Source organism: Macaca mulatta, chromosome 6 (genome assembly GCF_049350105.2).
Source record: "Macaca mulatta isolate MMU2019108-1 chromosome 6, T2T-MMU8v2.0, whole genome shotgun sequence".
NCBI classification, from domain to species: domain Eukaryota; kingdom Metazoa; phylum Chordata; class Mammalia; order Primates; family Cercopithecidae; genus Macaca; species Macaca mulatta.
In genome coordinates, this window is record NC_133411.1 from 8,938,109 (window position 1) to 8,953,014 (window position 14,906).

Here is a 14,906-nt window from a genome sequence, read left to right on the forward strand (position 1 = left end):
GTTTAGAAAAGCAAAGCAAAACAAAACACTCTCAATCATTTTGATAACTTCTCTAAGAACAATTCTCCCAGAATGAATGATTTGCATTCCTCAGCTACACATCAGGATTAGCTAGGGGAGTTTTTATTAAATTCTATGACTTACGCCCAGCTCCAGTGATTCTGATGTAATTATTCCAAGGTAGGGCCCTGGCGTCGTTATTTTTAAAAGCTCCCAGGTGATTCTAATGTGTTTCCCAGGTTAAGAAAAACTGACCTAGGACTCTGTGAACCATAGTTTAAAAATATTAAAGGATCAGAAGGACCAGATCAGCACAATATGATACCAGAGGGGATTTGAGGGTCCGCATTCCTGACTTGTGACCTATATTGGTTTTTTTTTTGAGGATTATTTTTTTGGAGAGGATATCTGGAAAGGATGGATTGAGTATAATAAATAACTGATTAGAAATTTGAGATTGTAACTCTGGCAATGATCTGTCATATATAACATGTTCAAGAGAGTATTTCACAGTATTTATAATTGTTTTTACCTCAAGTTTTTGTACTTTCTGTATTTTCAGAGAGAGAACATGTACTTGTTTAAAAATCCAGAAAAGACAGGAGCGGAAGCCTATCCCATTGTTGTAGTCAATGTTAGGCCCAAGCGTGGAACCACTGATTTCTCACCCTTTTGTAGAGAAAGAACATGGAGGTGACTACTCAGCTGAGGAATTGAAGCTTTTTTTTTTTTTTTTTTTTTTTTTAGCCATGAGACATAGAAGCAATTCTTAATTTCCCCAACACAGAAACATTTATAGCACATCATTATTGTGGTTATTTATATGGCAGGTGTACCTTTCTATATCAGGAGTCAGCAAACTCTATCTATAAAGGGCCAGATAGTAAATATTTTAGGCTTTGCAGGCCTACTCAGCTCTTGCTGTTATAAATAATATGTACACAAATGGACTTGACTGTCTTCTAATAAAACTTTATTTACAAAGAAAGGCGGTGGGTGGTATTCGGCCCAGAAGCTGTGGTTGGCTGACCCCTGCTCAGTATCAGAAAAAACGTACAGATAACAGATACTGTGGTTTTGCAACCTGTCTGATCCTTGTTTTAAGATTTCTATATTTTTATACATAGTCAAGGAGATGAAAATGTGAAGCCTTTTCTTTCACCAGTGGCCGATAAGTAATTTGTTTCATTGTATCTGGTACTTTTATATTGTAAAATAGAAGAAAGCTATCTGCATGCATAGTATTACTCAAGGAGAATAAAATGTGAGGCTGTGCATTATTACTCCATTCAAAAGAGCATGGAATAGTATTATTTTAGATATTTTATTTACCTATTCTTTATGTCCTTAAATTTAAACCTTATTGTGCATTAATCATGTATTCGGGTTCTTTAGGTCTCGGTGATTCAGAATACACCTACTTTTGCAATGGGGGGAAAATAATTGACAAACGACTTCAAGAGCTTGGAGCCCGGCATTTCTATGACACTGGACATGCAGATGACTGTGTAGGGTAAGGCAGTGTTCTCTGTGTATTCCAGTAAGCCCTCTGTACATGATGAAAGTTCGTTTATAAAACGTGTTGGCTTTTCATTTAACACTGAACTTTTCCTCATGTTTTACTTTTGTTAGCTTTTTTAGCTTTGGGACCCAAGAGGGTCAGCCAGAGCTTAATTTACCTGTTTTGCTGATTTTCTTTTGTGTCTGTCTCATCCTTCTCAGTGTGTGCTAATGGCAAGAGTTAGAAAAGGTACCCCAGTACAGTTATCTTTATTTTGAACAGTGTAGGTATTTGCAGAAATCAGCTTGTTCTTTAGCAACTTGAATCGTGCGTGCCCTTCTCCTTGCCGTGCACACGGAGCCTTTGGATTGGGCTCTTTACATGGAGGGAGCCTGGTGAGCCACGCTTTGCCGTTAGAGAGCATGGGTCTGTGGGCCTGCACTGTAGGCTGCATTGCTTGGCGTGCTCTTACCCTCTGAACGGCCATTTGCCACCATGCCAATCAAACGTTTACAGACACATGCTTTATCTTTTCATTACTTTTATTCTTGTTTTTACAAGTCAGTATTTCACCCAGTGTGGCACCTTTCAAATTATCCTGATGTGTTTATTCAGTGGTCTTACAGATACTGTCCTATAACTTACTTAGCCTTTAACTATTTTAGCCAGATAAAAGCACACACCCTTGATTTTTTTCTGCTAGGTCCATGTATTAATTTAATTTTCTCTCACTATGTTACTGAACAATCTGTTTATGAGAAAATGACAAATTCAGCAAATGTCTTGCTTTTCGGCATACTCTATTTCTGCCGAACTCACCCTTTTTGCCCACTTCTTCCATCTTTCCCTTTAGCTGTGCTGCTGTGGGTTTTTTCCACGTCCCCAGTACACATATTGTTCCTGATTGTGACAAAGCTTTGTGACATTTCTTTGCGAATTCACTTTTAGCTCTGTACCTTTATGTTGAGTTTTCTTTTGCCAGAAGCTCATTGACATTAAATGCTCAGTCTTGTATGGGCTGTGTTTAACTGTTAATGTAAAGCTTGTGTCATCCATTACCATTAGGCCCATCACTCATCTATATTTCACTTCTCTTCAAAGGCTTTCATTTTCTCTGTTGATTTATTGGTGTCAGTATTAAAATGCTTGACTGTATATTTCAGTAGACTACACTGCTTAGATTTTTCAACCTAACTACCTTACTTCAATTTTTCCTTTTTCTGAAACAAAGATATTTTCAAGACATTCTTGCTTGATGTACATACCACCACACTAAATGGGGTTACGAATGCACGCATGAGTCCAATACCTGGGTTCAAATCCTTGATCCCCCACTTCCCGGCTGAGAACTTGGTCAAATTACTTAAGCTTTTTGTTCCTCGGTTTTTGCCTCTATGCAATAAATAACAGTAATCTATTTACTGTGTAAGCTTCGTGGTAGGATCAAACGGATTAATACATGTTGTCCTCTCAGAAGAGTGCCTGTCATCATGTAGTAAACACTTAGTGAACGTTAGCTCTCTTCATGGTTAACGCATATTATCACCTTAACATTTCTGAGTTATGAAAGTGATATTTTAAATGTAGCTGTTATTATTGAACCTGTAATTTTATAAACTTGTTTTCACAAAGGCTCCTCAGGGCAGATCTAATATATAACCACATTTGGAGCAGTGTACTACATGAGCACTTACCGAGCACAGTGAAATGACAGCCTGAGTCATGATGAGACACGGCCCTGAAATGTGCGTCCTCTTAATACTCATTTCGCTTTAGGAATTAGAATTTAATCGAACCTCCTTTCAGTTGTGATTGAAAGTGGTGTTATTTCCACAGCCCTGACACGGTCTTATCCACTGACTCTACTTCTCTGTTCAGGGAATGGCTGTTGTTATCATCATTTGTTAATAGGTGGACTGCCACATTTAAAACAATCTATTTATGATGAATTCAACTTTCCCAAAGGATGGTTGCTTTTTTTTTTTCTCCTGTTGTCAGCTTCCCTGGGAATTTTACTAAAATGAAAATAAATAAATAAATAAAATAGTTCAGGACTGAGAGAAAGGCATTATTTATTTAGTCCAAGGACTTGGCATTAATCTGTAGTGATTTCTTGGTGATATTTTAATCTGTAGGAAAAACATCAGTAAATCGGCTAGGCAGAAAAAAAAAGGTGCATTTGATTGATGGAATGAGCATTTGCAGCATTATGGTGGGCTTGGATTTTGGTTAAGTTCTGTTAGCATTAGTATGCCTATTTAAAATTATATCTTCTTAAGATAAAGTTTACGAATTCTGGGACGTTAAGAGGAATTCTATTCCTATCATCCTATTACTAGAATATCTTCCTGTCCCTCTTCATTTCTTTTATCTTTATACATACTCATGTTTTCAGCTGCAGTGCTAATGAACACATAATATATCCTGCTTTTTAAAACTTAATCATGAAGCATTTTTTGTACTCCGAATGGTCTTCATAGTGTTTCTAACAAGTGCATACTTTGCCAAATGGACAGACTGTCATTATCCTGTTCTGCATTCAGATGGAGAACTTAGGCATTTGTTTTGTTTTTCCTTTGCTTTTACTGTCCAGTTTAGAACTTGTGGTTGAGCCATGGATTGCTGGACTCTGGCCGGCCCTCAGAGAGCATTTTAGGTCAAGCAGAGGACAAGAGGAGATAAGTGGCACAGCCCCGGTGGCATCACCTGCGTCCTCGAGGACAGACCTTGTGAAGTCAGAGTTGCTACACATTGAATCACAAGTCGAGCTTCTGAGATTCAATGATTCAGGAAGAAAGGATTCTGAGGTTTTGAAGCAAAATGCAGTGAACAGCAACCAATCCAATGTTTTAATTGAAGACTTTGAGTCCTCACTTACCCGTTCGGTACCCCCACTCTCACAAGCCTCTCTGAATGTTCCTGCTTTACCCCCAGAATATTTGCAGGTACATCTGCAGGAGTCTCTTGGCCAGGTAAGCAAGTTTTTCTTTATGCTGTGGATGCTTTTTAATCATGAATGTTTGCTTTGGGCTTTTAAATTATTACATTAGAAGAGAGGTCAACAAACTATGGCTCACTGGCCAAATGTGGCCCAGCACCTTTCTTTTGTAAATAGATTTCACTGGAACACAGCCATGCCTTTTCGTTTAGGTAGTGTCTGTGACAGCTTCTGAGCTACAATGGCAGAGTTAACGGTGACCACAGGGGCCTGCAAAGCCTAAGGCATTTGGCCCCTTCCAGTAAAAGTTTTCCCACCCAGGTATTACAAAAGGTCTTGTATTATTACTTCTGTATTTGAAGAAGTAAATAGTTAAGAACTCAGTTTCGTCATTATTTTGGAGAACTAACAGCTTGGTTTCTCATTTTAGATGAGTCAAGCAGAGGTAAGTTGTATGGGCAGTTAGTTGAGTATCACGTTGCATGATAGCTAATTTCTCGCCATAGTCAGTGTATGGTACTCTGAAGTTTTTTCTAACCCGCTTAAAATAAGTTTCCAGAGCTAAGTCCTCTTTCTGTTGAGTGGCTGTTTGGAGTTCCACATGGACTTTTCTCACAAAAACCACAGCCTTACTGCAGTTATTGCCAGTTTTAGTGTCTTGTTCTCTTTTTTTAATGAAGACAGATGTAGACATTTAAGAAATAATTTGGATGCAGCATCCGTCTTGTATGTTAGCACTATTTGTAGACACCTCGTATGATAGCAGTTTTTTTTAGCATCTTTTATAGTGTCTTTCTAAAACTGTCATACAAGTATGATTTTGTGTATAAACAACTATGGGCTATTGTTTTTGCACTTGTACTTTATTATTTTGTGAAGTGTTTAGTGAGATAATTGCAATAAGTGTATCTCAGTCTGGTTTGGGAACAGACAACGTATGCCTGGACTGGTGGGAGCAGAGTACAGTGGTGCACCAGAGACAGGATCAGTTCATGCCAGTGGGGATAGCGAGTACTCATTCATCTGACGAGGAGTTTTAAGTTAGGAGGAAGATCTGTTAAGAGTTTGTGGGTTTTTTCCAGGAGGCGGAGATTGCAGTGAGCCGAGATCGCACTACCGCACTCTAGCCTGGGCAACGGAGTGAGACTCTGTCTCAAAAAAAAAAAAAAACGGTTTCTAGGTTTTTTCTTAATAGAAAGTGTCATTAAATAGACTTGAGTTGTAAATAATGTAGTTAAAAGATTTAACAAATCTGAAGTATTTAAGGGAGACAATATAAATATGAAATAATATACTGAGAGAGTAAAGACTTGGGAAAAAAAAGAATGTTTTGTAGGCATCCTCTTGGGACCATCGCCTTGGGGCACAGAGGGGTTGGAAGCAGGATTTGGCACAGTGAGAAGCTGAGCTGCGATGCAGTCTCAACAGAGGCCTCAGTCAGCCCCGTATGGTACCTTTCCCCATGCGGAAGTATTACCTCTTATCACCAGAGGGTCTTCTGGGTTGTGTGTTAGAGCGGCAGGACCTGTTAACAAGCACCGTCACTTGCACCTGCTGTAGAGCCCTCTCCTGCTCTGGGCCCCATGCAAAGCTGGTGACCTTTTCTGTCACCTGGTATTTGGGTCTCAGCAGTCCTCTCAGGTATGGGATGTGCTATCCACAGATCCTAAAGACGCTTAGCAGTGATTCTGCTTCTCTGTAGGAGAAGTGAGGTACAAGGTGCACTAGTGTGGCCTTTACTTGGGAGGGGATGTCCTGACATGCACCAAACTGTTAGAACCCTAAAAATTGTGCTGACATTGCAAGCCCTTAAATTGCACAGGGCATGGGTCTTACCAAGGACTCCAGTATTCTGACCACTTCTCGTTGCTCATTCAGTCTGATAGCACAATGCAGCCCTGATAGAGTAAGCTGGTTAGTGTGGTGCTTTGCAGGTGTTCCACATGTATTCAGACTCATAACAGCAGGCAGACTTATGAGAGCCCTGGGGCATAATTGTAAATGTATACATTGTTCCAACTCAACTGTTTCTGATCCTCTTTAGTGATAGGGTTGGGAAGGAGCACTTTGACGAAATCATTGTCCCTGTACCTGAGGCCATGCTAGTCTACTCTGTCAAGGAAAACCAGCTTGCAGAGAGGCTACAGCGGACCTGTTACTTGTTTGAGTTTCCAGTAGTTCAGTGTCATCCCCCAGGATTTGTGTGGTTTTTGCAGTGGTCAAACTGGTGAATTAAATGGAGATATGAGAGACCATCCCCTGTGTCCATCAGCTTTTTAAGGATGTCATTTCTCTCAGGATGCTGTTTTGTTTCTCTTGTTCTATCTCGGTGTTTAGGGAGGAGGATGGCGTCAAATTCAGAGACTGCTTCTTGGCCTTCCCCATGATGATAGGTCTTATGTCAGAGGCCAAGAATTCGGTGTTGCCCTGTGCCAGCTGCTGAGTGGCCACTGGGGGTCCTGGGCCGGGACTCCATTTACCGCCTGCCCCCCATGTGCCTTGCTGTCACAGACGAGCTGTGCTGATGCTTTGGGTCCCTGGGTAACAACATTCATTTGAACCCCCTCTTCACAGGCCCTGGAATGCCTGCACATTCCCCTTAGCCCAGTGTCCATTTCCCCTTTGGGAGAAGGACTGCAGAAGCCATTGCCAAGTACAGTTTCTCTAGTGTCGCACAGTCCCTCCTCCTAGGGACCTGTTCTCTCCTACAGTCAGTGGGTTGCTGGTCTGGAAACAGGGCAAAGGGTGGTTTTTATTGGAGCAGCTGCCTACAGCTCCCTTTACATGTCTCCTTGATTTCTTTTCATTGTAAGGATTGATCCAGTGCCTTTTTGAGCTGCTCATTTTTTGCATCTGTGTTCTGCCCTCCTCAATTTAGGACCTCAGCTGTCTTGTCGTGTGCATAACTCTCCTGGCTCCTTTGGGGGCATAGTGCTCTGTCCTATACTTTCTTAGGGGTTAGGCCCTTACCTTCCTTCACTGGCCCAGTGCTTTAGTGGCTGAAGGTGTCGCAACAACCCCAGTTATTGGTCTAGCAACCAGGAGAGGGGATGGGGTGTGGTAGTGGGGGCACAGGCATATGCTGTGGGCAGAGGTCCCTACACCATCCAGATGTGAGAAGGGAGTTCTTACTCTTCATGGGAAGGACTGGCCGCATCTGCAGGCTCAAAGAGTTCAAGGGAATCTGGGTAGTAAGATTTTTCAGGGAATCCGGGTAGTCAAGATCTTTAAGGGATTCTTTGTAGTCAGGATTTTTAAGGGCTTCTGGGTAGTCAAGATTTTAAAGGGAATCTGGGTATTCAAGATTTTTTTTCCCAGTTAGTCCTTGGCTTTCTCTGCCTTTGCTGTCATGAGCTGTATGAGATGACTGTGTCTTTCTAAGCTCCTGTGGATGTCCCCTGGCTTTTATACTTACTTCTTAATTGTTGATTCATCATTTAAGCTTTTTGCATTTTTTTCAAGTATGAGTGAAGTTTAGCAGTAGCCCCCCCAAGTCCCACCAGTCTTCTCTTCTACTATTTCTCCATAGTTCTCAAGCACCTGATGGATCTTGCAAGGTAATGCATTTGCTTCCACTGGCTCTCCCTGCTACTTACGGTTGCATTGTTGCTGTGTGCTAGTACCATCTGTCTGCTCTCTCACTAGTGTGGTGGTCTCATTGTCAACCAGGTAGATGATCCAGCTCCAGACTCCATTTTAGCATCTTTCCTAGCCTACCCTGGCACTGACTGTCACAGTCTGGTTCCATGAGTCAAACAATGAGATGTTTTTAGGGCATCCTCTTGACAGCATCATCTTTGGGCACGGAGGGATGGAAGCAGGATTGGGCACAGAAAGAAGCTGAGCTGCTGTGCAGTCTCAGCAAAGGCCTCAGCCAATCCCACAGGGTTCTCTGGAGCTGGTGGGTCTTCAGAGTTGTCCTGAGTTGGAACAAAGAGGCTGGACCTTTGTAGTCATTGATTAGACATTGGATGTGGGCTGCCTCTGAAAGGAGGTGTGGGCAGGGGCAAGGTGTGACGTGAGAATGCTGAAGTGGTTCTTGCAGGTGGCAGAGATTGTCATTATCAGCACTGCCATAGCCTTTGCAGAAGGCAGTCTTCTTAGGGGTACATCTCAGTACCCCCACACCCCAGACACCCAGAACTGACCTTCATCCCAGCTTTCCCATATAGCCACTTATCCATGATTAATTGACTAGTACTGTTAAAATATTTTGTTTTTAAACTTAGGAATATAGAAAAGGAGTAGGGAGTATTATAAAGAATTGGGATTTTTTGCAGTTTTCCAAGACCTACTATATCTGGTACAAGAGCTGCTAGCCACATATAGCTACTTAAATTTAAATTAATGAACATTTGTTAAAATTAATTCTGTTTCTTAGTGACACTAGCCATATTTCACAAGCCATATTTCAGCAGCCGTATGAACAGCATTACCCCACACTAGGGGGTTCCTGTGACCATCTACACACACACATACATTCTTAAACATCTTTCACACGTTGCATTCTTAAACATCTTTCACATCCTTTAAGATCTCCTCTCCTTCCTGAAACATTTGCATACATACTGTTTCCCTGTACATAGTTTATTAGGAAAACTACTAGATCTTTATGTGAAAATGCCAGTATTTTGTATTTTCTAAGTGTGTTTCAGAAATTCTAATGTCTAATAGATAAAGTGTTTGAAATAGAATCAAGCTTCTCTTCTGAAAAGCTAGCTCCATATGTCTGCACTCATTTACCTTGGAAATGAATACTAAGTAGCCAGGAGATTTTGTAAGTCCCTATGGATCTTGCATAGTCACTAAGCGAAAGAAGGGTATAATTGAAAATTGCACTTACATTTTGTCCCATTTGTTTCTAAAGGAGGAAAGCCAAGCATCTGTGACTTCAGCAGATCCAATTTTTCAAGTTCCAATTTCAAAGGCAGTTCAACTTACTACGAACGATGCCATCAAAACCACTCTGCTGGTAGAATTGGACATTTCAGTAAGTTGCAAAATTTATTTCTCAGCACAGTAATATTGTCAAGATGTGCAGAAAGACGTGTGGTGCTTGGTTACATACGCTGAGCCGCATGGTGCTTGGTTACGTACGCTGAGCCGGGTGGTGCTTGGTTGCCTACGCTGAGCCGCGTGGTGCTTGGTTAGGTACGCTGAGCCGCATGGTGCTTGGTTAAGTACGCTGAGCCGCGTGGTGCTTGGTTAGTACGCTGAGCCGCGTGGTGCTTGGTTACGTGCGCTGAGCTGCGTGGTGCTTGGTTATATAACAAGAGGTCTACCGAAAAATGATTACACTTGTCCCTTAGTATCTTTGAAGGATTTGTTCCAGGATCCCTTTCAGATATCCAGATCCTCAAAGCTCAAACCCCTTATATAAAATGTTATAGTATTTATATGTAATCTGTGCACATCCTCCCCTATACTTTAAGTCATCTGTCGATTACTTACAGTAACCACAATGTAAGTAGTTGCTATACTGTATTTTTAAGTTTACATTATTTTTACTGTTATTTTTTATTGTTTTTTTCCTCCCAAATATTTTCCATCCAGGGTTGGTTGATTCTGAGGATGGAGAACCTGAGGATATGGAGGGCCCACTGTATATAGAAACATTTACATACAGTTTTAGACTGAGATGTGTCTCTATGCACCCCGTCCATGGGCCCCCTGCCCACCCTGCACACCCTGCTGGAATCCATTGACCTTAGGTTAAGAAACTGATCGACAATCCTAAAATAAGTGCTTGAGTACCTCTTCAAAGTCATTTAGCTCAACCCTTTATTTTGTCAAAGTCTTGAGAGGTTAACTGGGTTCTTTCAGAAAAGCAAGGGCACATTAAGGCAGTCTGTAGATTTAATTGAACTTCCTAACAGAAAAAAACAAATATAATGTGTCAAAACTAAACGGTTTTGCATCTATAAATATTAGTACTATGTACACCAAAATATTTTTTGTTCTGGTATTTTACATTTTTGTCATAAAGAGGCAAGGGTTGGTCTGTGCTTAATCCAGTCTGTCACCCTTGCTGGCAAGAAATGTGAGCTTGTGTCATTGTGAGAGGCTCCTTCCCAGAGCCGTAGCCTGCATCTGTACCACTCTAGGGCTTAGAGGCAATGGGCCTAGTAATAGACTTGACTTGGGAAGTGGTGGCTTTTTCAGCCCATGTTTGCTCATAGCCAGTATCAAGCCAGATGGTGTAATGTTTTAAACTTAAGGAAATAAAGTACCCTTTCCTGTCCCCAAAAGGAAAAGAGTGAAGTAAGGAGAAGAAAATTGAAAACCAATGCTTTTGATCATCATTAATTTCTTTTGGTCATAATGTATGTTTTCATGTATGTGTACATGTATGTTTTTATACGAGGGATTTTTATATTTATACAGGTTATTGAAAACTCCATAGGACCTTACTTTGTAGAGAACAAGGAAGGTCTGACTTCCGTTCTTTAAGTATGCAATGGTAAAAGGCAAAACACTGGATAACTGCCAGATTTCTTTTTGATAGTAACTGCTAATAATGAAAGTATGTTTATTTGGTTAGTTGGGCTTACTTTTTAAAATCGTGTTTTTTGGGGTTTTTTTTTGAAATTCTATTTTCTTTCTGAGTTCATGTATTAAAATCATAATATTGAAAACTACATTTTTGTTACCCTATAGCTTAAACTATGTAACACATATAATGGGTTTTTTTTTTTTTTTTTTTCATTTTGGCTCTTTTCTAGAAAACAGATTTTTCCTATCAGCCTGGAGATGCCTTCAGCGTAATCTGTCCTAACAGTGATTCTGAAGTACAAAGCCTACTCCAAAGATTGCAGCTTGAAGATAAAAGAGAGCACTATGTCCTTTTGAAAATAAAGACAGACACAAAGAAGAAAGGTACAGCCCTGCTGCTGTGACGTTAGGGTGTTGTGGGCCAGTGACTGGAGCTGGTGGTGAGAGTGTGGCTCTAAGGTTCAGTGTCCTGTGTGGTGGCCGCACAGATGCCTGGGGCTCAGCTGTGCATCAGGGTCCGGGAACATAGGCATACACTGGTATTGCTAGTTTCTTAACTTTCATGTTAATTACACTGAATAAGAAGATAATGGATGTTCTGATTATTGGACATTTGTGGACATGAAAAATGAGCGTAAATGTAGTTTTTGAGAAGCATTGGCCTAGGTTTTTTTAAAAAAATTCTTTTCCTATTATGTTTACTTCTCATAGTATGTTTGTTTTTGCTCATTTATTGTATAAAATAATTGCTTTTATTTATTTATTTATTTTATAAATTTATTTATTAATAAATAAATTTATTTTATAAATATTTTAAAATTTATTTTATTTTATAAATTTATTTTATAAATAAATAAAATATTTATTTTATTGTATAAAATATTTATACTTTGAAAAATAAATATTTACTTAGAATCTTGAATTAGTCCTAAATTGATTTTTTGAGAGTAATAATGCTAATGGAGTACTGCTATCTTTTTAGCTTTTTGTTTCTTAATTTTAAATAATTTTCCTTTCTTTTATATGGCCTATCTTGAATTTATAGTCTTTTATTTTTATTTTTTTGTAAGGTGGAGTTTTTTTCACTGTATTCATTTTGGGGAATTTTTTTGACTGAATAAACATTGCCACAAGTCGTATTGCACTTTGATGTGCTGTAAAGTACTACAGTAATTGTGTTTTGGGGAATGTGTAAAACATTTTATTCTTTATCTTCTATGTCATGAACCCCTTTCTCGTCTTTACCTGGAAAGGAGCTGCCTTACCCCAGCATATACCTGCGAGATGTTCTCTCCAGTTCATTTTTACCTGGTGTCTTGAAATCCGAGCAATTCCTAAAAAGGTATTTTTTTCTCTCTTCTTCAGGTAACTATTTTAAAATATGCTTAGCTTTGTTTAGGATTGATTAAACAAATTTAGAATCTGTCCTTTGCAGTCTTAAAAAATAAGATCTTGATAGCATGTTTTTAATATTAGTTCTCACAGGTGTGTGCTATCATCATAACTATCATATACAAATCTTTTTATGTTGTATTTGCATTTAAATTTTTGTTTGAAATGAAGTTGTTTAAATAGGGCTTTTTCTTAGTCTTATTTTTACTAGTCATTAACTGTGTAGCACATTCCACAGTGATGGAGGTGACTGCAGTTGACCTTGTGTTACCCAGCTACACCTTGCTGCTGCTGCTGTAATTGGTGACAGAAAGCTAATGAGAGCTTAGGATTCCCCACCACCACCACTTGCAACTTCCTACAGTTGTTAAGATCTCCTTTGTGTAATACTATGTAACTATTTATTGCTGTAACAGAATGCTTCAGGAAAAATGGAAGGGTTTTGGTAGGTAATAATCAATTTTTAGATGAACTTGGAGGTAGAACAATCCACTAGATGTCAGTATTGTACCAGGAACTGTTTTTTTAAAACTACTTGTAACTGATTTCTTCTCACCAGTTCCCTGAAGTGGCCATTAATGGCTAAAATTTTTCACATGTCCCTTGCCACACTTGTATCATCAGTGAGCATAGAGAGTGTTGTAATTAGGCCACCATCTCCCCAGTGTGGTTTTTGTGTCATTTATTAATGTGTTTATCGCATTTCTAGTCTTGGATGAGTAAACTACTTTAGAGAGAGGCTCAGCTGTCTCTAAATATATATATACACACACACATATATGTATATATATATATTTTTCTATCTTCCTTTCCTGGTAATCAACTTGAGATGTAATTTGAGTAAATTTAGAATTAATTTACTGTGATGAAAGCTTACCGATTAAGTCACAATTTTGGTTCAGCTCTACTGCTTTTAAAATATGTGTAAAGTGTGTGTGTGTATGTATGTGTGTGTGTATATATGTGTGTGTATATATTTGTGTGTATATATATGTATATCTGGGTTTTTTTTTTTCCAAAAATAGTATGCTCATTGGAAAAATTCTGGATACAGAAATAACCTAGGAAACCAAAGTATTTTATAATCAAACCCTCAGAGTTAACACTTGAATTTTGCTTTCCTGAGGAAAATATGGGGATCCATATTGTATGTGCTGTTCTATAACTTACCTTTTTAACTTAAATCAAGAATCTGTATATTTCAGGATGGAAAGAGTTTTAATGGATACTATGGATACACCATTATTTGTTGATATAATTATGGGCAATTGAGTCATTTTCGCTTTCTCACTATTAAAAAAGAAAGGCAAACTTTTTTGTATTAATTTTTGGACACTTACTTGAAGTATATTTGTAAAACAAATTCCTTGGAGTAGAATTGCTGTTTTAAAAATATTTACATTTTAAATTGTAACAATGTTTGTCAGGTTTGTCAGCTTGCTCTCCAAAAACAGTGCAGTATTTCCTGTTTTAGTACCATAAAGTTTTCGTAGTTCTAAAGTGAAAAAAGTATGTTAAAGGATTTAAAATTGTCACTGTTTTAGCTTTTAATTTAGAAGATTGTATTGGCTTTAGAATTTACAAACTGTTATTGGTAGATTTTTTTATTATCTTCCAAAAAGTCTAAGCAGAGATTTGGGGCGTCCATTCAGCAGCGTTTCCTGAGTCCTTGTTTTTGTTCAACACTGAGTTTGGCATTTGGTGTAATTTGTTAGTGTCTTGGTGTTTTAGACAGAGATTCTTCAGCTAAACCTTTGGAAACCTGTGACTCCTTTGGGAACAGTGATTTTGTCCTCCCTGTTAAGGAAGTCCAGGACACAATCGTCTTGAGCCATGGAATTTAAAGTAGCAGTACCCATTAGCATTTCACATAACATTTGATGCGAATAATAACTGAAGTGCTTTGTTCCTAAGGAGCCCTTGAGAAATAAGCTATGTATGCATGTAATTAATAGCTTGTAATTGCTTGAAAATAAAAAAAAAATTCTTATTAGCAAGTTTGATGTTTTGTTCAGGAGTTTAGACTTTGAAAATTGGGATTCAGAATTTTATTATTTTTATTTATTTATTTACATTGTGAAATTTTTCTAACAGGTCAACATTAAAGCAAATGGTAAATTAAATTCCCTCCTCCTGACAATAGCTCCTAGTGGCTTTCTCATTTTTTTCTTGGGTAATTGGGCGCATCCCCAGGCAGACACTGAACTGAGTATTCTAATAGCTCTACCCACAAATTATGTCATAATTTAAGGCGGGCTCCTTTTTGTAGGCATTTTTGCGAGCCCTTGTGGACTATACCAGTGACAGTGCTGAAAAGCGCAGGCTGCAGGAGCTGTGCAGTAAACAAGGGGCAGCCGATTATAGCCGCTTTGTACGAGATGCCTGCGCCTGCTTGTTGGATCTCCTCCTCGCTTTCCCTTCTTGCCAGCCACCGCTCAGTCTCCTGCTTGGTGAGTAGTTGCTTTCACAAGCACCGTGGTGGCTGTTCGTGCACTGACAGGCGGGCCACCTTTCTGTAGTAAAGAAAATTTGCTGCTCTTGTCTTACCCTTTATATTCTATGCATAAAGAATACATCTAAATG

General features: G+C 39.1%; 1 protein-coding gene across 3 annotated transcripts in view; it reads left to right on the plus strand.

Annotated features, from left to right (window-relative positions):
• Window positions 1-14,906, plus strand: part of MTRR (5-methyltetrahydrofolate-homocysteine methyltransferase reductase) — a 31,321-nt gene that overhangs the window by 4,719 nt on the left and 11,696 nt on the right. For all 3 annotated transcript variants that reach the window (XM_078004602.1, XM_078004603.1, XM_015139722.3), the window contains exons 4-9: window positions 1,396-1,513; window positions 4,095-4,473; window positions 9,307-9,429; window positions 11,162-11,315; window positions 12,185-12,273; window positions 14,593-14,773. In XM_078004602.1, coding sequence (XP_077860728.1) covers window positions 1,396-1,513; window positions 4,095-4,473; window positions 9,307-9,429; window positions 11,162-11,315; window positions 12,185-12,273; window positions 14,593-14,773 — 1,044 coding nt within the window. The remainder of the gene's footprint in view (window positions 1-1,395; window positions 1,514-4,094; window positions 4,474-9,306; window positions 9,430-11,161; window positions 11,316-12,184; window positions 12,274-14,592; window positions 14,774-14,906) is intronic.